Raw genomic sequence first — 26961 nt, forward strand, 5'->3', positions numbered from 1 at the left:
GAAGTTCAGGTTGTCCTTTTTTCAGATTCCACATGTCAGTGAAAGCATTTGATGTTGGTGTCTCATTGTTCGGCTGACTTCACTTAGCATGATAGTTTCTAGGTCCATCCATGTTGCAAAAAATGCTGGTACTTCATTCTTTTTAATGGCTGAGTAATATTCCATTGTGTATGTGTACCACTACTTCTTGATCCATTCCTCTGTCGGTGGACATTTAGGTTGTTTCCATGTCTTGGCTATTGTAAATAGTGCTGCAATGAACATTGGAGTACATGTCTCTTTGCAAATCATGGTGTTCTCTGGGTAGATGCCCAGGAGTGGGATTGCTGGATCAAATGGGAGTTCTATGTTTAGTTTTCTGAGGAATCGCCATACTGCTTTCCACAGTGGTTGCACCAATTTGCAATCCCACCAACAGTGTACTAGGGTTCCTTTACCTCCACACCCTCTCCAGCACTTATTGTTTGTACACTTTTGGATGATGGCCATTCTGGCTGGTGTAAGGTGGTACCTCAGAGTCGTTTTGATTTGCATCTCTCTAATAATGAACATCCGTTCATGTGTTTCTCGGCCATCTGTATGTCTTCTTTGAAGAACTGTATGTTGAGATCTTCTGCCCATTTTTTTGATAGGCTTGTTTGGTTTTTTTGTATTGAGCTTCAGAAGGTGTTTATGAATTTTGGAGATTAATCCTTTGTCAGTCGATTCACTTGCAAAGATTTTCTCCCATTCTGTGGGTTGTCTTTTTGTGTTGTTTAGGGTTTCCTTTGCTGTGCAGAAACTTTGAAGTTTGATTAGGTCCCATTTGTTTATTTTTGTTTTTGTTGTCAATACTCTGAGAGGTGGATCTGAGAAGATGTTGCTGTCGTTGATGTCAGAGAGTGTTTGGCCTATGTTTTGATAGTTTGATAGTGTCTGGTCTTATATCTAGGTCTTTAATCCATTTCGAGTTTATTTTTGTGTATGGTGTTAGGGAGTGTTCTCATTTCATTCTTTTCCATGTGGCTGTCCAGTTTTCCCAGCACCACTTATTGAACAAGTCGTCCTTTCTCCATTGTATATTCTTGCCTCCTTTGTCATAGATGAGTTGGCTGTAGGTGCGTGGGTTTAATTCTGGGCTTTCTATCCTGCTCCACTGATCTATATGTCTGTCTTTGTGCCAGTACCATGCGGTTTTGATGACTGTTGCTTTGCAGTATAGTCTGAAGTCTGGGAGCCTGATTCCTCCAGCTCCACTATTCTTTTTCAAGATGTCTTTGGCTATTCTGGGTCTTTTGCGCTTCCAAACAAACTTTAAAATATTTTGTTTGTGTTCTGTGAAAAATGTCCTTGGTAATTTGATAGGGATTGCATTGAATTTGTAGATTGCCTTGGGTAGTATAGTCATTTTGATAATATTAACTCTTCCAATCCACGAGCATGGTATATCTTTCCATCTATTTGTGTCGTCTTTGATTTCTTTCATCAGTGTCTTATAGTTTTCAGAGTACAGGTCTTTTGTTTCTTTAGGTAGGTTTATCCCTAGGTATTTTATTCTTTTGGATGCAATGGTATACAGGATTGCTTCCCTAATTTCTCTTTCTGCTCTTTCATTGTTAGTGTACAGAAATGCCATCGATTTCTGAGTATTGATTGTATCCTGTGACTTTGCCAAATTCGTGGATGAGCTCTAACACTTTTCTGGTAGAGTCTTTAGGATTCTCTAGGTATAGTATCATGTCATCTGCAAATAGGGATAGTTTTACTTCTTCTTTTCCAATTTGGATTCCTTGTATTTCTTTTACTTCTCTGATTGCTGTGGCTAGGACTTCCAGAACTATGTTGAAGAGTAGTGGTGAGAGTGGACATCCTTGTCTTGTTCCTGATCTCAGTGGGAATTCTTTCAGCTTTTTACCATTGAGAATGATGTTCGCTGTGGGTTTGTCACATATGGCCTTTATTATGTTGAGGTAGGTTCCCATTATGCCCACTTTCTGAAAGGTTTTTATCAGAAATGGGTGTTGGATTTTGTCAAAGGCTTTATCCGCGTTTATTGAAAGGATCATATGGTTTTTATTCTTCAGTTGGTTAATGTGGTGTATCACACTGATTGATTTGCAGATATTGAAGAACCCTTGCATCCCTGGGATAAGTCCCACTTGATCATGATGTACAATCCTTTTAATGTATTGTTGGATGCAGTTTGCTAGTATTTTGTTGAGGATTTTTGCATCTATGTTCATCAGTGAAATTGGCCTGAAAAAAAATTTTTTTTTGTGGTATCTTTGTCTGGTTTTGGTACCAGGGTGATGGTGGCCTCATAGAATGAGTTTGGGAATATCCCTTCCTCTGCAATTTTTTGAAATAGTTTCAGAAGGATAGGTGTTAGCTCTTCTCTAAATGTCTGATAGAATTCCCCTGTGAAGCTATCTGGTCCTGGACTTTTGTTTATTGGAAGTTTTTTAATCACAGTTTCGATTTCAGTTCTTGTGATGGGTCCGTTCATCTTTTCTATTTCATCTTGGTTTAGTCTTGGAAGACTGCACTTTTCTAAGAATTTGTCCATTTCTTCTAGGTTTTCCATTTTATTGTCAGATAGATAGTTCCATGTAGTAGTCTCTTATGATCCTTTGTATTTCTGTTATGTCTGTTGTTATTTCTCCTTCTTCATTTCTAATTTTATTGATTTGAATCCTCTCTCTTTTTTGCGTGATAAGTCTGGCTAGGGGTTTATCAATTTTGTTGATCTTTTCAAAGAACCAGCTTTTCATTTCATTGATCTTTTCTATGGTTTTCTTTGTTTCTAGTTCATTGATTTCTGACCTGATCTTTATGATTTCTTTCCTTCTATTAACTTTAGGTCTTGTCTGTTTTTCTCTCTCGAGCTGCTTTAGATGTAAAGTTAGCTTGTTTATTTGGGCTTTTTCTTGTTTCCTGAGGTGGGCTTGTATTGCTATAAACTTTCCTCTTAGAACGGCTTTTGCTGCATCCATAGGTTTTGGAGTGTTTTATCTTCGTTGTCATTTGCTTCCAGGTATTTTTAAAATTCCTCTTTGATTTCTTCAGTGATCCATTGGTTGTTTAGTAGCATGTTGTTGAGTCTCCACGTGTTTGTGTTTTTTGCAGTTTTTTTCTTGTTGTTGATGTCCAGTTATATAGCGTTGTGGTCGGAAAAGATGCTTGATATGATTTCAATTTTCTTAAAGTTACTGAGGTTGGATTTGTAGCCCAGGATATGATCAATCTTAGAGAATGTTCCATGTGTGCTTGAGAAGAATGTGTATTCTGTTGCTTTTGGATGAAATGTCCTATAAATATCTACTAAATCCATCTGGTCTAATGCTTCCTTCAGGGCCTGTGTTTCCTTATTGATTTTCTGTCTGGTTGATCTGTCCTTTGCTATAAGTGGGGTGTTAAAGTCCCCCACTATGATTATGTTATTGTTGATTTCTCCTTTTAAGGTTGTTAGCAGTTGCCTTATATATTGTGGTGAACCTGTGTTGGGTGCATAGATATTTAAAATTGTTATATCATCTTCTTGGATTGATCCTTTGATCATTATGTAATGCCCTTCTTTGTCCCTTAAAATATTCTTAATTTTAAAATCTATTTTGTCTGATATGAGTATTGCTACTCCAGCTTTCTTTTGATCCCCGTTTGCATGAAATATTTTCTTCCATCCTCTCACTTTCAGTTTGTATGTGTCCCTAGAAGTGAAGTGGGTCTCTTGAAGACAGCATTTATATGGGTCTTGTTTTTGTATCCATTCAGCCAGTCTGTGTCTTTTGGCTGGGGCATTTAGACCATTCACACTTAAGGTAATTATTGATATGTTTGACCCAGATTCCCTTGGAGACTTTGCTTTGCCCTGGGACTCAGTGCATGTGAAAGTCTGTGTGTGCCTTTTAAGAATGGGGTCTCTGTTTCCCCCAGTCCCATGGAGCTCCTGTGCACAAGCCCCCCGGCCTTCAATGCCAGATGCTCTGGGGCTCTTTCTCCCCGTGCCAGATCCCCACACGTGAGAGTTTAATGTGTGGCTCAGAACTCTTACTCCTGTGAGTCTCTGTGAACCAGTTAGTTCCCCGACTGTGGAGCTTCCCACCCAGGAGATATGGGGTTGTTTATATCACGAAATTTCCCCTCCAACCTCTTGATGTGGCCTACTCTTTTTCTTCTGGAGTAGGGTATCTATTTTAAGGTTTCTGGTCCATTTGGGTGAAGAGTGCTCAGTCTTTAGTTGTGAATTTTGTTGTTTTTAGGAGAGAAGTTGAGCTCCAGTCCTTCTATTCCACCATTTCGGCGTGCAGGCCGAAAAAACATGCATTCTTGAGGAGGGAAATGTTGTCCTAACCAACAAATGTGTTTCGGACACACATTCCCTAAAGGAGTCATTTTGCTAGATGCCTGTGTCTGGACTCACTGAGCTTCAGGTTCTTCATGTCTCCACACAGAAGGAATTCAGCAAGAGACAAAGCGATAGGCAAGAAATAGAATACTTGTGAGAGATGCAAGTGGGCAGGCACGGAAGCTCTGCCCCGAGGATCCGGAGGGCTACAGTTATTCTGTATCCCTATCTTAAATCTACTTACAGCACCACTTTTGAGTCTGAAGGATAAAGCCAAATGCAAACATCTTTAAAAATCTGATTTCAGGAGTTCCCGTCATGGTGCAGTGGAAACAAATCCGACTAGAAACCAAGAAGTTGTGGGTTTGATCCCGGGCCTCCCTCAGTGGGTTAAGGATCCAGCATTGCTGTGAGCTGTGGTGTAGGTTGCAAATGCGTCTTCGATCTGATGTTGCTGTGGTGTAGGCTGGCGGCTGTGGCTCCAATTCGACCACCAGCCTGGGAACTTCCACATGCCATTGGTGTGGCCCTAAAAAGCAAAAAAAGAAAAAAATCTGATTCCACATATTAAGGCTGATACATTTTGTGGGCAGGAAATTCAGTTTTAGCAAATACTGAAGAATAATTAAATGTGGCTTGGCCAAGATCATAAAATCTAAATTTTTAAAAAAATGTGATTCCAATTCAAAAGAGTGGAGGCTTAGAATTACAGAGGTTGACTGCTAAAGATTAACCAGCTTGTGACAGTGAGCTAGAGGTGATCTCATAGTTTAGGCCCATTGATTAACAAGAAGAGCATCGGATGGAGAGGCAAGACAGGAATCTCTGCTCTAACCCAGCAGCAGGGATGCATGTCATTTAATCCTCGGTGAGCCCCAACTTGCTCACTGATAAAATGAAGTGTTCTTTACTTAAGAACACTGTTGAGTAAATACTTGTGGAAAGTACTATTAAAAGTTTAATACATTCCAGAGAGTTCCCACTGTGGCACAGTGGTAAAGAACCAGATTAGTATCCATGGGGACATGGATTTGATCTCTGGCCTTGCTTAATGGGTTAAGGATCCAGCTTTGCTCTGAGCTTTAGTGTAGGACACAGATGTAGTTTAGATCTGGCATTGCTGTGGCTGTGGTGTAGGTCGGCAGCTGTAGCTCCCATTGGACCCCTAGCCTGGGAACTTCATATGCCACAGGTGCAGCCCTAAAAAGCAAAATAATAATAATAATAGGGTTTTTTTTTTTCCTTTTTAGGGCCTCACCCATGGCACATGGAAGTTCCAAGGCTATAATAAGTTTAATACATTTCATAAAAAAAGTAGCACCTTATAACAACTTTTCCAGATTTAATGTTGGGTGTGAGTGCACACACATGAACACACACACACACACACACACACACACACAACATTAAATCTGGAAGATTTCTCTTCTGTCCTCAAAAAACTAAAATGGGGAGTTCCTGTTGTGGCACAATGGAAGTGAATCCAACCAGTAACTGTGAGGTTGCAGGTTCCATCTCTGGCCTCGCTCAGTGGGTTAAGGATCCAGCGATGCCATGAGCTGTGGTGCAGGTCACAGACGCGGCTCAGATCTGGTGTTGCTATGGCTCTGGAGTAGGCCAAAGCTGCTATTCTGATTCGACCCCTAGCTTGGGAACCTCCATATGCCGAAGGCGCGACCCTAAAAAGGAAAAACAAAACAAAACTAAACAAAACTAAAATGCAGGAAACACAAATAAATGATCAGTTCTCAGGATTCAGGGTTACACCTTGATTTTAAACTTCTTTTTTACAGTGCTCTAGTTAAAAAGGCCATGGGAGTTCATTGTTGACCTATCTGCACTTCAATGCAAAAGATATTTTTAATGTTACTGTTAGTGTTATTTAATTATTTTCTAAATATTAAATTTATATGGAAATTCTGTTAAAATAATCAGGTATTGACAGAAGAAGTCATTTGCTCCCACCTCTTCATTAGAGGTGATTTTGACAACTATTAAGCAAGAGAAGGTCAGAGAAGTTTTGGATGAGAATGTCAAGTCCATATGCTCCTTGCTTATAGGTGACTCAGCTTCTAGAAGGACCCAGAAGTGAAATTTTGTTCCGAGATTAGCTGTCCTTGGTTAAAGATACTTTCTGAATGTATGAAATACTATGAAATAATTCCATGGTCCCTGCTAGTCCTAAACTGATTTTTATTTACTAGTTTTTCTGTTTCCTGCTTTTCAGTTTATCCCTTGATTTTAGAAATGAAATGGCCCTACAAAGAGAAAAATCTCCATAAAGAAATGTACCAGTCAAGATCAAATATGACTTTAAAGGCTAGTATCATCTCATGGGTGACATGGGAAACCTGGCAAAAAGCCAAATTACAAAGAAAAGTATCTCATTTGCCTATTCATTTGGCACATTTTCTAGCATGAAAAGATCTGGAAAAAGGAGGGAGAAAAAGTAGTTCATCCTAAAATCAGAAGAAAACCAACAAAGCCTACATGTGGCAGCCTCAGAGGAAGTTTTCATCCACACCCTGGCATTTCATCACAGCCTGCTCAGCTCCGATGAACAGCCAAACCATGGTTCTTTGAGCAGCACAGTCCGTTCTCAAAGTTCAAGGATTTTTCAAAAGGTCAGAGTTGTGGACACATTGCTCAAACCAAACAGGGGGACGTAGAAATGAGAGGCACAGTGGATGGACTCACTGGGGCTGTGTACTGCATGTGCTGGGAGTCATCTCAGCAGGATTTGTAAGCAAGTCCTAACTACACCATTAGGGAGAGAATAAAAGAAGCTGCTTAAACATAAGACCTGGTGTGTCACTTCCCTCCCCACCCCAGTTAGCCAGAGCCTGGGATTCTTAGTCAGAAGGCCATGGCAATGTCACTGAAGTCAGGCACCAAAACACTCCAACCGTCCAACCCAAACCTTGGAATTCCCCAGGAATAGGCCCTTAAAGTGATGTCAAGTCTTGTGGGATTCACCATTTCCAGTCCTACAAGAACACCTCCTCTTTAACAAAATCCTAGCTGCCAAGGAACGCATCACACTGGAGCCAAGGAAGTCACTTGGTTGATGCTTTAAAACTGAAGCCTGTCCAGAGCAGACAGACCTTCCCCCAAAAGGAGTGAATTCTGTTGCATCCCTGGAAACAAAACGAAGGGGAGCTGTATCCAGAATAGAGGCTGAGCAGGACCAGCTGAGCTGGGGCTGCCTCGGGAGGAGGAGTCCGAGGTCATGGAGGACGGTGGTGGAAGAGAAGCACCCTTTTGTCTTCTGCTCAGCTGAAGTTTCCCTTAGTTGGACAGCCAGCCATTCCAGCCTTTGACATTTCTTGGGGCAAAGACAGGGCTTTGCCAAAGCAAATGACCAAATAAATTGTAAGGAGAAGATGGGAGAGAGGGAGCAAGAGGTGAATCTACAGCCTTAAAAAAGGCTTGACAACGCATCATCAACCAATGGACAATCTGAAGTGGAAATTAAGAAAATAATTCCATTGACAATAGCATCAACAAGAGTAAAATAGGTGCCGGTTGTGGAAGGAACATGAGTGATTTTTAGAGCAGTCAAGCTCTTCTGCATGACACCATAATGGCAGTTACCTATCGTTATACATTGGTCTGAAGTCACAGAATGTATGATACCAAGAGTGAAACCTAATGTAAACTGTGGAATTTGGGTGATTATGGTGTTTCAGCGTAGGGTCAATAATTGTAACAAATGTACCACTGTGCTGGGGGATGTTGACAAGGGGAGGCCTTACATGAGTGAGGGCAGGAAGCATAAGGGAAATTCCTGTACTTTCCATTCAGTTTTACTGAGAATCTAAAACTGCTCTAAAAAATCGACACAACATTGTAAATCAACAATAAATTTAAAAAACAAAAAATAAGGTTTTTAAAAATAAAAATAAAAAATAAAACTCTCTGAAAATAAAGTCTGCTAATAAAATGAATAAAATACTTAAGAGTAAACTAAGGAGGTGAAAGACTTGTACACTGAGGGAGTGTCCATCATGTTCAGTGGTAACGAACCTAACTAGCATCCATGAGGATGCAGGTTTGATCCCTGGTCTCACTTAATGGGTTAAGGATCTGGCGTTGCCATGAGCTGTGGTGTAGGTCACAGATGCAGCTCAGATCCCGCATTGCTATGGCTGTGGTGTAGACCAGCAGCTATAGCTCCAATTTGACCCCTAGCATGGGAACTTCCATAGGCTGCAGGTGAAGCCCTAAAAAGACAAAAACAGGAGCTCCCTTCATGGCTCAGCAGTTAATGAACCCGACTAGGATCCATGAGGATGTGTGGGTTTGATCCCTGGCCTCGTTCAGTGAGTGAAGGATCTGGCATTGTTGTGAGCTGTGGTGTAGGCTACAGATGTGGCTCAGATCCCATGTTGCTATGGCTGTGGCATAGGCTGGCAGCTGTAGCTCTGACTGGACCCCTAGCCTGGGAACCTCCATATGCTGCAGGTGTGGCCCTAAAAAGCAAAAAATAAAATAAAATAATAAAATAAAAAGACAAAACCAAAACAAACAAAAAACAAGACTTGTACACTGAAAAACTATAAAATGTTGATGAAAAAAAATCAAAGACATTAATGAATGGATATTCATGAATAGCAAGACTTAAGATTGCTAGAATATCCATACTACCTGAAGCAATCTACAGATTTAAGTGAAATCTCTTATCAAAACCCCAATGGCATTTTCTTTCACAGAAATTGGAAAAATACATTCTGAAATTCATATGAAATCTCAGAGACCCCAAAGAGCCAAAACAATCTTGAAAAAGAAAAACAAAGCTGGTGGCTTCATGCTTCCTAATTTCAAAACATTATAAAGCTAAAATAATCAAAAATAGTGTAGTACTGGCATAAACATAGACATATGGACCAACAGAACAGAATATTCAGCCCAGAAACAAATCCTCAAGCATATGATCAAATGATCTTTGACGAAGGTGCCAATGCAACACAACTGGAGAGAGACAGTCTCCTCAACAAATGGTGGTGGTAACACTGGCCATCCACACACAAAAGGAGGATGTTGGACCCTTCCCTTATGTCACATGCAAAAATTAATTTTAAAAGGATTAAAAACCTCACCTTAAGAACCACAACTATAAAACTCCCAGAAAAAAAGAGGGGGAAAGGGAAAGGGCAAGGATTTCTTGACTATGACACTAAAAGTACAGATAACAAAAGCAAAAATAGATAAATGGGACTACACCAAACCTAAACTTTTTTTTTTTTTTTTTGGTCTTTTGTCTTTTCAGGGCCACACCTGTAGCACATGGAGATTCCCAGGCTGGGGGTCGAATCAGAGCTATAGCTTCTGGCCTACACCACAGTCACAGCAATGCAGGATCCAAGCTGCATCTGCAACCTACACCACAGCTCGCAGCAATGCCGGATCCTTAACCCACTAAGCAAGGCCAGGGATCAAACCTGCGTCCTCGTGGATGCTAATCAGATTCTCTTCCGCTGAGCCACAATGGGAACTCCTAAGCCTAAACTTCTTATGCAGCAAAGGAAACAACAACGTGAAAAGGCAACCTACAAAATGGGAGAAAATATTTGCAAACTATTTATCTGGTAAGGGATTAATATATAAAGAACTTCTACAACTCAACAAAAACATCAAATAACCTGATTTTTAAAAAGTACTTGAATAGACCTTTTTCCAAAGAATTTATACAAATGATCATGTGCATATGAAAAGATGCTCAACATCACTAATCATCAAGGAAATGCAATTAAAAACTACAATGAAATACTACTTCCTGCCCATTAGGATGGTCATAATAAAAACAAAAAACTGAAAAATAACAAGTTTTGGCAAGGAGGTGGATAAAGTGGAATTCTTGTGCAGTGTTGGTGGGAATGTAAGATGGTATAGCTGCTATGGAAAACTGTATGGAGTTTCCTCAAAAAATTGGGGAGAATTACTGCATGATCTAGCAATTCCACGTCTGGGGTATATATCCAAAAGAATTGAAAAATGGGATCGTGAGATATTTGCACACCGCGTTCACTGCAGTATTATTCACAATAGCCAAGAGGGAAGAATAATCTAAGCATCCATCAGTGGATGAGTGGATAAAGAGAAAGTAGTATATGCATACAATGGAATAGTATCCAACCTTTAAAAAGAAGGAAATCATTTAAAAAAAGGAAGGGAACCCTGCCATAGACTACAACAAGGGTGACTCTTGAGGACATTATGCTAAGTGAAATAAACCAGCCACAAAAAGACAAACACTGCATAATTCTACCCATATGAGGAATGTGAAGCAAACTCTTAGAAAGAGAAAATAGAATAGTGGATACCAGAGCTGAAGGAGGGTAAGAGGGTGAGTTGTTCAATGGGTACAGGGTTTCGATTTTGCAAGATGAAAAAGTTCTAGAAATCTGTTGTGCAACAAAGTGCAACAGCATAGTTACTACTATTCCATACACTGAAGCATGGTTAGGATAATAAATTTTGTGGTTTTTACCACAATTTAAAAAACCCAGATCAATCAATTGTAATGTATGGACTTCATTTGTACCTTGATTCAAATAAACTATCTTTAAAAATGATTTGAATTGGCAGAGAGGACAAGATGGCGGAGGAGTAGGGGGACACGCTCGCCCTCTCCCACAAACACAACAAAAAAAGCACATCTACAGAATAAACGACTCACACAGAACAGCAACCAATCGCTGGCAGAGGAACCTAAACTCCAATAACGGCAAGAAGTTCGTGAAATTACTGGGCAGAACGGGAGAAAAGAGGAGAGTGAGAGAAGGTGAATCTGAGCGGGATGGGTGCTCCCGAAAGGGAACTGCGGAGGAGAAAGGGATCCCACACCCTGGAAAGTCACCTACCGGGGGAAAGATCAAACAAACCGGAGGAATCTCCAGATGCAGAGAAAAGTGTAGCAGTAAGTTGGAGTACGGAAAAGCCGATCAAGAAACCAATGGACCATCTGAACTACGGGTACAGTCACCAAAAATTGAGACGCCTGGGTGGGGGCTGGGCACCGAGACCTCGGCTCCAGAGGTTAGTCACCCGGCTGGGGGGGCGGGGCAGAGCGGAAACTGCTTGGGAGGTCTAGAAACCATTTGACGGGGCAGAGACTGCCTGGGAGACTAGAAAACAAAGCTGTCGCAGAGGAAGGGAACAATACTCTAGGAGTGGGGAAGTGGAAAGCCGCATCAGAGGGAACCTGGGAGAAGAGCCTGGTCTGCGCCCGTGCTGGGGAGGGGAGAGAAGAAGGGGTGGGTCCCCATAGAATACACCCCATGCCACAGCAAGCTTACAGGCCCGCTAGCTAGCAGAAAGCTGTGCTTCCCAATGCATCCCCTCCCCACACCCCCGCTACCCCCTACGCTCTCACCAGACCTGGGGCTGCCTGCCATCCAGGAGGGCTGGCCTCAACAATTGCCTGAAGCCTACCACCGTAGGGGCTGTCCCTGCACAGGCCTGCTTGCCCTTTGGAGGGGCTACACTTCCGCAGAGCAGCACCAAACACCACCAGCCCCCGAGAAAAGGCCTGCAGCCCAGAAAAGCTAGAACAAGCCTAGCCAGGCCGTGAATAGATCTGCTTAATTCTCGGATGGTTTTTCTGAGTCGGGCTGCCCCGGAGAGGAGCCTCTTGGGTTTCCAACGGTCCTGCTACCCGCCCAAGCCCCCAGGGGGTGCCCTAGTGGATCAGCTGCATAGGACTTCCAGCTCCAGGCAGGACCCCCTGCAGCCCAGAAAAGCTGCAACAAGCCTGGCCGAGTCGGGAAAAGATCTCAGACGGTCTTTCTGAGTCGGGCTGCCCCGGGGAGGAGCCTCCTGGGTCTCCAACGGCCCTGCTACCCGCCCAAGCCCCCAGGGAATGCCCTAGTGGATCAGCTGCATAGGACTGCCAGCTCCAGGAAGGACCCCCTGCAGCCCAGAAAAGCTGCAACAAGCCTGGCCGAGTCGGGAAAAGATCTCAGACGGTCTTTCTGAGTCGGGCTGCCCTGGGGAGGAGCCTCTTGGGTTTCCAGTGGCCCTGCTACTCACCCAAGCCCCCAGGGGGTGCCCCACTCCCGCGGAATAGCTGCTCAGCACCACCAGCCCCCTGGAAGAGCCCCTGCAGCCCAGAAAAGCTGCAACAAGCTCGGCCAGACTGTGAAAAGATCCGCCTACATTCTCAGGCTGTCCTTCTGAGTTGGGCTGCCCTAGGGAAGAGCCTCTTAGGTTCTCAGTGACCCAGATAGCTGCTCCAGCCCCGAGGGGGTGCTGCACTCCTGAGGAACAGCTGCCCAACACCGCCAACCCGCTGCAAGAACCCCACAGCCTAAAAACACCAGAGCAAGCTCTGCATGACCAAGTGAAATCTGCTACCATCGTGGTGTGGACCTTCCAGTCCTGTCTGCCCTCAGGAAGTCCTCCTTTGCTTCAAAGAAACACTGTTAGTCCCATCAACACTCCAGAAAAGCCACACTGCCTCAAAAACGATTGACCAACAACGCCAGCCCTCAGGAAATATTCCACGGCAGTGACAAGGCAAACACTGCCCAATAACGGAGAGTACAACTCCCTCAGGAGAAAGAAAACAACAAGCAAGATGAAGAAGCTGAGAAACCACCCCCAGTCAAACCAACAGGAGAACTCACCTAAAACAGTCAGCAATGAAACAGATCTCTGCAGTCAGACAGACCTGGAGTTCAAAAGAGAAATACTGAAAATACTGAAGGAATTAAGAGAAGATATGAACAGTAATGCAGATACCCTCAGAAAGGAACTAGAAAATATAAGGAGGAGCCAAGAAAAACTAGAACATTCATTTGCAGAGATGCAAACTGAACTAGGGGCAGTAAAAAACAGAATGAATAATGCAGAAGAACGAATCAGTGATATGGAAGATAGAATAATGGAAATCACTCAATCTGGTCAACAGACAGAAAACCGAATCAAAAAACTGGAAAGCAATATAAGAGACCTATGGGATAATATAAAGCGGGCCAATCTACGCACAATAGGAATTCCAGAAGGAGTAGAAAAAGATAAGGGAATGGAAAATATATTTGAAGAAATTATTGCTGGAAACTTCCCAAATCTAAAGGATACTGGATTCAAGATACAAGAAGCACAGAGGGCCCCAAACAAACTGAACCCAAACAGACCCACACCAAGACACATCATAATAAAAATGGCAAAAGTTAGTGATAAAGAGAGGATCCTCAAGGCAGCAAGAGAAAAACAGAATGTTACCTACAAGGGAACCCCCATAAGAATATCAGCTGATTTCTCTACAAAAACACTACAGGCCAGGAGGGAATGGCAAGAGATATTTAAAGTGCTAAAAGGAAAAAATATGCAACCTAGAATACTCTATCCAGCAAGAATATCATTTAAAATAGAAGGGGAAATAAAAATTTTTCCCAACAAACAAAAACTTAAAGAATACAGCAACACAAAACCCAGGTTAAAGGAAATATTGAAAGGGCTTCTCTAAACCAAAAAGAAAGGAAGGAAAGGGAAGAAAAAAGAAAAGAAAAAAAAAAAGAAGAAGAAGAGGAAGAACTAGGATTGAGGAAACCGCAATCAGAGAGCAGTCACTCAAATAAGCCAGCATACAGATTTAATCATGAACATGCTTCAAACAAAATAAAATTAAAAAAAAACGAAAAAAGTCATCAAAACCATAAAATGTGGGCAAGGGATGTCAGGAGGTAAATAACCCTTTTTGTTTGTTTGTATATTTCTCTTCTTAATTTTAATATAGTAATGAAGTGTTTGAACTTACAGGACCATCAGGCTAAAACACACAATTATGGGAAGGGGTTAGCATACTTAAAAAACAGGGCAACCACAAGCCAAAACCAAATATTGCATTTGCAAAAAAAAAAAAAAAAAAAAAAAAAAAAAAAAGTACACTCAAGCAGATAATAACAGGAGACCATCCAACCAAAAAAAAAAAAAAAAAGAAAGGAAGAATGGAGAACCATAGAATCAACTGGAACACGAGGTTCAAATGGCAATAAATAATCATCTATCAATTATCACCTTAAATGTCAATGGACTGAATGCCCCAAGCAAAAGTCACAGAGTGGCTGAGTGGATAAAAAGGCAAAAACCTTCAATATGCTGCCTACAAGAAACTCACCTTAGGACAAAAGATACATACAGATTGAAAGTGAAAGGGTGGGGAAAAATATTTCATGCCAATAGACATGACAGAAAAGCAGGAGTCGCAACACTCATATCAGACAAAATAGACTTTAAAACAAAAGACATAAAGACAAAGAAGGACACTATTTAATGATTAAGGGATCCATCCAAGGAGAGGATGTTACTATCATCAACATATATGCCCCAAATATAGGAGCACCCAGATACATACAACAAATATTAACAGACATAAAGGGAGATATTGATGAGAATACAATCATAGTAGGAGACCTTAATACCCCCCTCACATCAATGGACAGATCCTCTAGACAGAAAACCAATAAAGCAACAGAGATCCTAAAGGAAACAATAGAAAAGTTATACTTAATTGATATCTTCAGGACACTATATCCAAAAAAATCAGAATACACATTCTTCTCAAGTGCACATGGAACATTCTCAAGAATCGACCACATATTGGGACACAAAGCGAATTTAGGAGCGTAGAAATTATCTCAAGTATCTTCTCTGACCACAATGCCATGAAATTAGAAATCAACCATGGGAAAAGGAAAGAGAAAAAACCTACTACATGGAAACTAAACAACATGCTACTAAAAAACCAATGGGTCAATGAGGAAATCAAAAAGGAAATTAAAAACTACCTTGAAACAAATGATAATGAAGACACAACCTCTCAAAATCTATGGGATGCTGCGAAAGCAGTGCTCAGAGGGAAATGTATAGCAATACAGGCCTTTCTCAAAAAAGAAGAAAGATCCCAAATGGACAACTTAACCCTTCACGTAAATGAATTAGAAAAAGAAGAACAAAGAAGTCCTAAAGTCAGCAGAAGGAAGGAAATTATAAAGATCAAAGAAGAAATCAATAAAATAGAGACTCAAAAAACAATAGAGAAAATTCATAAAACCAAGAGCTGGTTCTTTGAAAAGGTGAACAAAATTGACAAACCCCTGGCCACACTCACTAAAAAGAGGAGAGAAAGAACCCAAATAACCAAAATTATAAATGAAAAAGGAGAAATCACAATGGATACAGCAGAAATACAAAAAAACCATAAGAGAATACTATGAACAACTGTATGGCAACAAGTTTGACAATCTGGAAGAAATGGACAATTTTCTAGAATCTTACAGCCTGCCAAAACTGAATCAAGTAGAAACAGACCAACTGAACAGACATATCACTAGAAATGAAATTGAAGAGGTCATAAAACACTCCCTACAAATAAAAGTCCAGGACCAGATGGCTTCACAGGTGAATTCTATCAAACATATAAAGAGGAATTGGTGCCCATCCTCCTTAAACTCTTTCAAAAGGTTGAAGAAGAAGGAATACTCCCAAAGACATTCTATGATGCCACCATCACCCTAATTCCAAAACCAGGCAGAGATACCACCAAAAAAGAAAACTATCGCCCAATATCATTGATGAATATAGATGCAAAAATTCTCAACAAAATCTTAGCCAACTGAATCCAACAACATACCAAAAAAATTATACACCATGACCAGGTTGGGTTCATCCCAGGTTCACAAGGATGGTTCAACATACGCAAATCAATCAGCATCATACACCACATTAACAAAAAAAAAGTCAAAAATCATATGATCATCTCAATAGATGCAGAAAAAGCATTTGACAAAGTCCAACATCCATTCATGATCAAGACCCTCGCCAAAGTGGGTATAGAGGGAACATTCCTGAATATAATCAAAGCCATTTATGATAAACCCACAGCAAATATAATACTCAATGGGGAAAAACTGAAAGCCTTCTCACTCAAATCTGGAACAAGACAGGGATGCCCACTCTCACCACTGCTCTTCGACATAGTTTTGGAAGTCCTAGCCACAGCAATTAGACAAACAAAAGAAATAAAAGGCATCCATATAGGAAGAGAAGAGATAAAACTGTCACTGTATGCAGATGACATGATACTATACATAGAAAACCCTAAGGACTCAACCCCAAAACTACTTGAACTGATTAATAAATTCAGCAAAGTGGCAGGATATAAGATTAACATTCAGAAGTCAGTTGCATTTCTGTATACCAGCAATGAAATGTTAGAAAAGGCATACAAAAACACGATACCTTTTAAAATTGCACCTCACAAAATCAAATACCTCGGAATACACCTGACCAAGGAGGTAAAGGACCTATATGCCGAGAACTATAAAACTTTAATCAAAGAAATCAAAGAAGATGTAAAGAAATGGAAAGATATTCCATGTTCCTGGATTGGGAAAATCAATATTGTAAAAATGGCCATACTTCCCAAAGCAATCTACAGATTCAATGCAATCCCTATCAAATTACCCATGACATTGTTCACAGAACTAGAACAAACAATCCAAACATTTATATGGAACCACAAAAGACCCAGAATCGCCAAAGCAATCCTGAGAAACAAAAACCAAGCAGGAGGCATAACTCTCCCAGACTTCAAGAAATACTACAAAGCCACAGTCATCAAAACAGTGTGGTACTGGTACCAAAACAGACAGACAGACCAATGGAACAGAATAGAGAACCCGGAAATCAACCCTGACACCTATGGTCGATTAATCTTTGACAAAGGAGGCAAGAACATAAGATGGGAAAAAGAAAGTCTATTCAGCAAGCATTGCTGGGAAACCTGGACAGCTGCATGCAAAGCAATGAAACTAGAACACACCCTCACACCATGCACAAAAATAAACTCAAAATGGCTGAAAGACTTAAATATACGACAGGACACCATCAAACCCCAGGAAGAGAACATAGGCAAAACACTCTCTGACATCAACATCATGAATATTTTCTCAGGTCAGTCTCCCAAAGCAATAGAAATTAGAGCAAAAATAAACCCATGGGACCTCATCAAACTGAAAAGCTTTTGCACAGCAAAGGAAACCCAAAAGAAAACAAAAAGACAACTTACAGAATGGGAGAAAATAGTTTCAAATGATGCAACTGACAACGGCTTAATCTCTAGAATATATAAACAACTTATACAACCCAACAGCAAAAAAACCAATCAATCAATGGAAAAATGGGCAAAAGACCTGAATAGACATTTCTCCAAAGAAGATATACAGATGGCCAACAAACACATGAAAAAATGCTCAACATCGCTGGTTATAAGAGAAATGCAAATCAAAACTACCATGAGATACCACCTCACACCAGTCAGAATGGCCATCATTAAGAAGTCCACAAATAACAAGTGCTGGAGGGGCTGTGGAGAAAAGGGAACCCTCCTGCACTGCTGGTGGGAATGTAAACTGGTACAGCCACTATGGAGAACAGTTTGGAGATACCTTAGAAATCTATACATAGAACTTCCATATGACCCCGCAATCCCACTCTTGGGCATCTATCCGGACAAAATTCTACTTAAAAGAGACACATGCACCCGCATGTTCATTGCAGCACTATTCACAATAGCCAGGACATGGAAACAACCCAAATGTCCATCAACAGATGATTGGATTGGTAAGAAGTGGTATATATGCACAATGGAATACTACTCAGCCATAAAAAGGAACGACATAATGCCATTTGCAGCAACATGGATGGAACTAGAGAATCTCATCCTGAGTGAAATGAGCCAGAAACACAAAGACAAATACCATATGATATCACTTATAACTGGAGTCTAACATCCAGCACAAATGAACATCTCCTCAGAAAAGACAATCATGGACTTGGAGAAGAGACTTGTGGCTGCCTGATGGGAGGGGGAGGGAGTGGGAGGGATCGGGGGCTTGGGCTTATCAGACACAACTTAGAATAGATTTACAAGGAGATCCTGCTGAATAGCATTGAGAACTTTGTCTAGATACTCATGTTGCAACAGAAGAAAGGGTGGGGGAAAAAATGTAATTGTAATATATACATGTAAGGATAACCTGACCCCCTTGCTGTACAGTGGGAAAATTAAAAAAAAATTTTAAAAAATGATTTGAATCAAGGGAAATAACAAGAGAAAATTGAATGCTGACAATATTTGATATTATTTATAATTTTTTCTTCATTCGTTTATTGATTTATTTGCTTTTTATGGCCACACCTGCAGCATATGGACGTTCCCAGGCTAGGGGTCCAACTGGAGCTACAGCTGCCAGCCTAGGCCACAGCCACAGCAACATCAGGTCCAAGCTCTGTCTGAGACCTACACCACAGCTCATGGCAATGCTGGATCCTTAACCCACTGAGTGAGGCCAGGGATCAAACCCACGTCCTCATGGATACTAGTTCAGTTCTTTACCACTGTGCCACAACGGGAACTCTCTGGAATGTATTAAACTTTTAATAGTACTTCCTACAAGTATCTTCTCAAAGGTATTCTTAAGTAAAGAACATTTCATTTTTATCAGTGAATAAGTTGGGGCTCCTGGAGGATTAAATGACAGGAACTCCTTGATATTAAAGCATTATTAGCTTTTGTGTATAATGAATGGTGTATAGGTTGTGTGATTCCTCTTCTTTTAGATAATTTGAAATATTTTTGGATGAAATGATGTCTGTGATTTGCTTTGAAATAAAGCAATAGGGATGGGAGGTATGGAGGAATCAAGACGACCATGAATTGAGATTTACAGAAGCTGGATCATGGGTATACGAGGGTCTTGGACTTATGTAATATCTACTCTTGTAAAATTTTTTTCCATAATAAAGACTAAAATAAACACAAAACAAATGCCCCTGGAAGATTTGGTGCTGTTGAGTATTTACACTTGTCGTTGAGCTCATCTACTGAGCCTTCCCTCTTCACCATCAGCTGGGAACCCAGGTCAATCATAGTGAATCTGGGTGTTCTGTGTTGACGGATGGCCTTCTCTAAAACCTTTGGTGTCTGTAACTGTTTTTTTGGGTTTTTTGTTTGTTTGTTTGTTTGTTTGTTTTTTGGCACATGGAGGTTCCCAGGCTAGGGGTGTAATTGGAGCTGTAGCCGCTGGCCTATACCACAGCCAAAGCAACGTGGCATCTGAGCCACGTCTGCGACCTACACCACAGCTCATGGCCACACCGGATCCTTAAGCCACTGAGCAAGGCCAGGGATCAAACCTGCAACCTCATGGTTCCTAGTCGGATTCGTTAACCACTGAGCCACAAAGGGAACTCCCATGTAACTGTTCTTCTACTAAGTGATAAAACAAGGAACTTGGCCAATTTGTCTTTTTTTTTTAACTTTTATTGAAGTATAGTTAATTTACAATGTTGTGTCAGTTTCAGGTGTAGAGCAAAGTGATTCATAAATCTATATTCTTTTTCAAATTATTTTCCGTTATATTTTATTACAAGATATGAACATAGTTTCCTGTGCTATACAATAGGACCTTGTGGTTTATTTTATATATAATAGTTTGTATCTGTTATCCCAAACTCTTTTTTTATCTCTCCCTCCTCCTTTCCCTTTTGGTAACTGTTAAGTTTGTTTTCTCTGTCTGTGAGTCTATTTCTGTTTTGTAAATAAGTTCATTTGTATAATTTTCTTGATTCCACATATGTGATATCATATGATATTTGTCTTGCTCTGAGTCCTTCAGTTAATATGATAACCTCTAGGTCCATCCATGTTGCTGCAAATGGCATTATCTCTCTCTCTCTTTTTTTTTTTTTTTGCAGCTGAGTAATCTTGCATTGTATATATATATACCACATCTTTATCTATTCATCTGCTGGTGGACATTTAGGTTGTTTCCATGTCTTGGCTATTGTGAATAGTGCTGCAATGAATGTTAAGGTGCAGGTTTCTTTTGGAGTTAGAGTTTTCATCTTTTCCAGATAAATTTGTTCAGAAATGGGACTGCTAGATCATATGGTAACTCTATTTTTAGCTGTTAAAGGAAACTTCATACTGTTCTCCCTAGTGGCTGCACCAATTTACATTCTCACCAACAGCGTAGGAGGGTTCCCAATCCAGCATTTATTGTTTGTAAACTTTCTGATAATGGCCATTCTAACAGGTGTGAGGTGGTAGTGTAATACCTCACTGTGGTTTTGATTTGCTCTTCTCTATTAGAGATATTGAAAATCTTCTCAAGTGCTTATGGGTCATCTGTTTGTCTTCTTTGGAAAAATATCTATTCAGGACTTTGGCCTATTTTTTGATTGCATTGTTTATTTTTTGATGTTAACTTGTATGAGCTGCTTATATATTTTGAAAATTAATACCTGTTGGTTTGCAAACATTTTCTCCCATTCCATGGGTCATCTTTTCATTTTGCTTATGGTTTCCTTTGCTGTGCAAAAAAAGCTTTTAAGTTTAATTAGGTCCCATTGGGTTTTTTTGGTTTTTGTGGGGGTTTTTTGCCTTTATTTCCATTACTTTAGAAGACGGATTCCAAAAATATTGCTGTGATTTATGCCAAGGAGTGTCCATGTTTTCCTCTAGCTTTATGGAATCCAATCTTACATTTAGCTTTTATTTTATGTTTGCACATGGTATTAGAGAATGTTTTAATTTCATTCTTTTACATGTAGCCATCTAGTTTTCCCAGTCACTTATTGAACAGACTATCTTTTCTCCGCTGTATATTCTTGCCTCCTCTGTCACAGATTAACTGACCATAAGTGCATGAGTTTATTTTTGGGGTCTCTATTCTGTTTCATCGATGCTCTCAGGAGCATCTGCTTTTGTGCCAGTACCATGGTGTTTTGATAACAGTAGCTTTGTAGTATAGTCTGAAATCTGAGAGTGTAATTCTTCCATCTGTGTTCTTCTTTTGACAAATTCAATCTTTGGCAAAAAAAACTCAGGAGCAGCATCCTGGGCTTACTGAGCAGTTCATTGTTTTACTGATGCCTGTGAGCTGTGGTTTTAGGAATATCTCATGCACTCCTGTTTAGGTGATTAGGTTTACTACCCACAGGCCACAGGCCACAGGCTTGGAGGAGAGGCAGGCCACCTCAGTGCTCCAGCACCTGGACAGGCTGACAACCACTGAGGGCTAGGCCCCTGCCTAGGTGGAAATGAAAACGGGGAGAAGACTACCTGAGAGAGGGAATGATGAGGTCACCAGACACAGACACAAAAGAAGCAGCAAAACCTTTGCTCCTACTCAAAAGTTTTGCCAGGCAGGCTGTTCCCTAGAAAAGGGAGGGGAACTCTTCCACTCCCTGCATTGCCCAGCTCCTGCCCCAGCCATCTCTTCCTTCCCTAGCTGCTCCCACATAGAAAGCAAGGCCAGTTCTCAGGAGCTGTGGTTACCCAAACTTAGGCTTAGAACAGGGACATGAGGGTCACTCAGATTCTCTGTTCTTACCCCAGATCTCCTCTTCCCCTTACTGCAGGAGGGTGAGGACAGTAATACTTAAACTAAATACCAAAGGGAAACGGAGAGCCTGGAGTAAACTTATGTTCTAGAATTCATATTCTAATAGTTCGATGGTTGGAAGAAGCCCTTATGAAGGGTATCGTTGCTAAAACAGAATGCAATTAAAATAACTGAATTTATTGATGTATCTATACCAGTGGTTCAAAAAGAAACTACTTTCACAAGAACAAAGTCGTAACACTTTAATAATTTAAATAAAACCAACTTCAGGAACAATATACACCATACATAAAATTCAAACAATTAAATCGAACAGTGTATTTAAATGCATCAAATTCTTAAAAAACCCCCAAAATGGACTCAAGGCCATGGATGTGAAAAGGTAATTTTGGAGTACTACAGACCAGAGTAAAATAGACAAGGTTATTACTTTGCATTTACCAATACTCCAGACCAATACTGTGGATACTTTAGACTTTTATGAGGACACTTCTAGGGAATGTTAGAATAAAGAGTCATTAAAAAGGAATACAATTGATCTCAGAAAGATGAATTAATAGCTAGCAATTTCTTTGGTCCTCCAAATCACACCTGCAAAAACTTTAAAGTATTAACATGAGCTGAGTGTTTATCTCTAAATGTCTAAATGTTAAGTGGGATAATGTCTGATCAGGTTAGATTTTAAGAGGAACTAAAAATCAACCACCACTCTACTTTAGAAACCCCAAATACAGAAAAACAAAAGGAACTAGAAGTAGGAAAGAATTAAAAAACAAACAAACAAAAATACCTCTGCCATCTTGCCCTAGCAGAAGCCAAATGGCATCCGAGTGGTAGCGTTCCAGCAAGCACTGTAGCCAACCCTTCTTAAGGTAATGGGATAAATTTGAAGAGCACAGTGTCAACCAAGTAAGAGACCTCATGGAATAATTGTGTTTGTTTTTGCAGAGGATTGTGGCGGCGGTGGGGGTGGGGGTGGGGGGGGTGTTGTTTGCTTGTTTTAATTTGGCCCACACTGCCCCAGCAGAGGACATTTTAAGATAATCAGTAATAAGGCAGCAGCATCCTAGACTAAAAGATCTATCCCACTTGAGGAGTTACACAGAAGACAAGATCCACATGGACCACAAGGAAAATCAGTACAGGGGCTTCCAGTATTCTCCAATCATTCCAGAAAATTACAGTGCATTTTCACAGATATCAACAGTACAGCTTTCATTAGACAGGGGACATAGCTCAACACAGTCAACAGTGAGAGTCTGCATTCTCTCATGTTCATGGAAGCTATGGTTCTGCAGACCTGAAAGGATGGACACTTTCAAAAGTTTCTGGAAAAACTTAGAAAAATATTTGATAAGTTAAAAAAAAAAAAGTTTTGAGGCATCTACAGGGAACATACAAAGTAAGCTCCCAAGAAACGTGTAAAGGCAGAACTGTGAGAAGTAATTATTTGCAGTGTCAGTACTAAGTCTTATAAAATAATGGCTTTTTTAAAAAAGGCAAAGGTATCTACTCTCTAAATGGTATGATATTCTCATCAAGGCACAGAGAGTTAAATGTCTAAATCCCTGTATGTTGACATGAGAATACACTCGTAAACAACGCCAGGAACGAATTCCTTGTACTTGAATTTTAAAAAGAATACAAGGTAGAAATTGCTTTTTTAACTCATAGTAAAATAAAAAACATAGATATTCCAGTACTTTCCTTTGGTGACATATGTTACAACTGGATAGTTAAAAAATAAATACGTAAAAAATAAATTGTCACTGGCAGTTAAATAAACATGATTAAAGTGGGGCCTGCTGGACTTTGAATTTGCAGAACAATGCTGCACACTGTACATAAATTATTTTAAGCACTACAGCATTTTTGTTTGGGGAAGATAAAATAAATATATCGGCCATAGTTTTCTTCCATTCCCAACACTTCTATACTTCTCAATCAAATCACCATACTCTGAGCAAAATACACACATTCTTCTCTCTTCCCAGCACCCTCAGGTTACTTGAAAGGCAGTGGTTTTATGCAAATAACCTACACTACTGGCAGTTTGCTTGCATGTTGCCACTAAAAGGTGGCAAGAAGAAAGTAGAGGGCTCACCCCTTCATTAATTATCTTTATTTGATTTGCTATAAATAATTATTAAATACGATTAGTGACAAGGAATACAGTTCACGTCTGTAACAACTGGAAATGGAATATACAAACAATTAAGACTAAACGACACTACTAGTGGCACAATCTGTAAACCACGTGGCACACGCTGAGGTTCAGCTCTTAATGAGAGTCAGAAACTCTTCCCGGGTCTTGGGGTCCTCCCGGAACACCCCCAACATTGTGCTGGTCACGGTTCTACTGTTCATTTTCTGCACCCCTCGCATTACCATACACATGTGTCTACAAAACAAGGCAACAAAGATGGTTTCAAGGAGTAGACAACTGCAGATTTGTTTTTTTATTTTTATTTTATTTCATTTAATTTCATTATTTGTCTTTTAGGGCCGCACCCACGGCATATGGAGGTTCCCAGACTAGGGGTCAAACTGGAACTGTAGCCACTGGCCTACACCACAGCCACAGCAACGCTGGATCCTTAACTCACTGAGCAAGGCCAGGGATCCAAGCTACAGCCTGATGGATACACAGTCAGATTCGTTTCCTCTGAGCCATGACGGGAACTCCAGATGTGTTTTTTTTTAAAAGCAGCCCAAGTGATTAAATCTGATTCAGCTGAGTTTACTGCGTATGTCAAAATGTCACTTTGTAGACAAATTTGGCCTAAACTTTTCTATTTTTAAGTTTCTAAGTCTTATAGCTTTTACCTTATCAGAGGTCAAGCCCTAAGGCATCTAGCAGGAGGAGGGAAAAATAGAATTTTCTTCCTCATTGATACTAATGGAAAAGGTCTCCAGAAATAAACAACTTCTAGATGAAAAGAAATTTAGAATTCTCACTCGATCCATCTTCAGGACCAAGACAGTACTAAGCTAGCTCAGGTCTTCAGAGAAACACTGAAGCCTGCTGGTCTGACCAGGCAGAATCCAGAGAATGGTGACCACAGTAGGTGAAGCCGGTCAGCATCCACAGTACACACTTCAGGCCAGGCCAAAGAACAGATGAAAACGGCCCACAGCACATGCGCCATTCTCATAACTTATTCTTAGTGTCGTCAGCTGCCCTTTGTACCTATTCTCAGCTCACTTTATTTTTTAAATGTGTGACAAAATATTAGGAAAACTCTGCTTAGAGCAACAAAGAGTTAAAGAAGAAATTCAAAGAAGACATAAAACCTTAGTGTTGCGCAGTTTCACTATACCTAAATAAATCTCTGACTCTGTACACCCCCCACCCCCCAAAAAACCACTGTGACATTATTAAAGGCAGGTACGGACTTACGTTGCTTCAACCACTACTCCGACTCCAGCAGGTCGCAAGGCCTCTGTGATTGCTACAGCAATTTGTTTTGTAAGACGCTCTTGAACTGTGGGTGTAATGGGGAGCTCAGTTTAGAAGTCTGACATCAACAGATAGCTGGGAGCTTTTGTTGTCGCTAGAATATTTGAAATCTTAAAAAGCAAGACCTCAGGAGTTCCTGTCATGGCTCAGTGGCTAACGAACCCAACTAGCACCCATGAGGACTTGGGTTCGATCCCTGGCCTCCATCAGCGGGTTAAGGATCCGGCGTTGCCATGAGCTGTGGTGTAGGTTACAGACGTGGCTCCAATCCTGCGTTGCTGTGGCTGTGGTGTAGGCCGGCAGCTACAGCTCCAATTCGACTCCTAGCCTGGGAACCTCCATACACCGCAGGTGGAAGCTCCCCCCCAAAAAAGAAAAGAAATAAAAAGAAAAGAGAAAAAGCAAGGCATCAGTGAGGCTTAAGAGCCAAGACATACCATACCTCCTGGGCCACAGGAGGCCCCCTCTTCAATTCCCTCCCCTGTAGTACAGGTGCCAAAAGGAACCCGGGAACCCCAGGTGCCCTCCAGCACTACTGGAGGGAACGGATTAGAATGAAGACTCTCTCTTAGGTGTGCAGAAAGACCAAGAGAAAATTGACAAGCCTCCCCCTGCAACCTTCGGGGGGCAGAGTAGGACAAATGAATAAATAGCTTGCAAAAGGGCTATAGTCCAATTACCGAATTGTACTTAGAGCAATGTTGAAAACCAATGATTTAACCTAAATAATGCAGTTTCTGTGCTGAATAACAACATCTTTGAAAACACAAAAGTGTTCACTGCAGCTATTTGAAAAGTGAAAAAAAATCTCCAAATACCAGAGCAGGAATTGGTTAAATCAAGCCAGAGCACAGCCAGCAAAATGAGATGGTTACATGTATGTGGAAAAAAAATGTTCAAGATTTAAGTGAAGACAAAGGATGGAAAAAAGGCAAAGCCAATTTTCAAATATGACAATAAAAATAAATTGATTCTAAAATTTTGGTATATGCAATAAAATGTGAAGGAATGTGCCAATACAATGATTTGTTCTGGAGGCTTGAAACACAGCAGACTTTCTGTTTTATATTCCTATGCAGCTTTAATTTTTATAAGATATATGTATCATAGTAAGAACAAAAAATACTTTTTCCTTAAGAAAAAATGTTTTTTTATAAATAAAATAGTTTAAAAGCTTACCTTGTAATCTTCTACTATAGATTTCTACAATCCTAGAAGAGAAAGAATTGTTTTAATTATAAATTGAAGTGAAATTGGTAAAGGCTTCCTCATAAGACTAAAGAATAGTTGCTTTACTGAAGCAATTGTAGGGTGTGGGCAGGGGATAAATGCTTATAGGAAGAGAATAGAAAGATGCAAAACGATCAAAAAAAAAAAAAAAAAAAAAACGACAAGAGGGAGAGTCTAAAGGAGACCACCAACCATGACACAGAGTTGGGCTTCCCTAAGTCCCCAGAGAGAGAGAATTAAGTGTAACGTTCACTTAGGAAAAACAACGATTAGAGATGAGTAATTTTTAAGCTCCCAAGTCATCAAGTTTAGGCCAAGTCTCATATGTTCTAATTAATCATATTGTTTAATCAGTGCTTAAAGTTCAAATTAAAAATAAAGACTATTTGTTAATTAATAGCAGACCCACGTCAGCTATGTACCAACTAAACCTATTAGGATAATCAGATTAGAGCTAAGCAGACTCCTTCAGATACCTCTTTGTAATAGAGGGTTACAGCAGCACTCAGGATTAATCCCCCCGAATAAAAGCC

At 40.4% G+C, this 26961-nt stretch overlaps 1 protein-coding gene and 1 long non-coding RNA gene across 7 annotated transcripts in view; one reads left to right on the forward strand and one right to left on the reverse strand.

Moving 5' to 3' along the window:
* Positions 1-26961, forward strand: part of LOC106509117 (uncharacterized) — a 66038-nt gene that overhangs the window by 31079 nt on the left and 7998 nt on the right. For 2 of the 5 annotated variants that reach the window (XR_001306386.3, XR_014819395.1), the window contains exon 3: positions 6552-8116. The exons of 2 other annotated variants lie outside the window; for them this stretch is intronic. This is a non-coding gene — a long non-coding RNA (uncharacterized LOC106509117). Of the gene's footprint in view, positions 1-6551; positions 8117-26961 lie in introns of those variants that run through there. One more of the 5 variants, XR_014819396.1, reaches the window with a different exon arrangement.
* Positions 1-26961, reverse strand: part of GCH1 (GTP cyclohydrolase 1) — an 83372-nt gene that overhangs the window by 6076 nt on the left and 50335 nt on the right. Inside the window, exons 4-6 of one of the 2 annotated variants that reach the window (XM_021102249.2) lie at positions 26378-26409; positions 25139-25223; positions 21955-24139 (exon numbers count right to left, since the gene is read on the reverse strand). In XM_021102249.2, coding sequence (XP_020957908.1) covers positions 24013-24139; positions 25139-25223; positions 26378-26409 — 244 coding nt within the window. In that variant the 3' untranslated portion in view covers positions 21955-24012. Of the gene's footprint in view, positions 1-21954; positions 24140-25138; positions 25224-26377; positions 26410-26961 lie in introns of those variants that run through there. The other variant, XM_084981615.1, reaches the window with a different exon arrangement.

Source organism: Sus scrofa, chromosome 1 (assembly GCF_054392235.1).
Source record: "Sus scrofa isolate SSC_HxYL_T2T_F1_AM1 chromosome 1, Sscrofa_HxYL_maternal_Yorkshire_Landrace_v2.0, whole genome shotgun sequence".
In the NCBI taxonomy this organism is placed as follows: Eukaryota; Metazoa; Chordata; class Mammalia; order Artiodactyla; family Suidae; genus Sus; species Sus scrofa.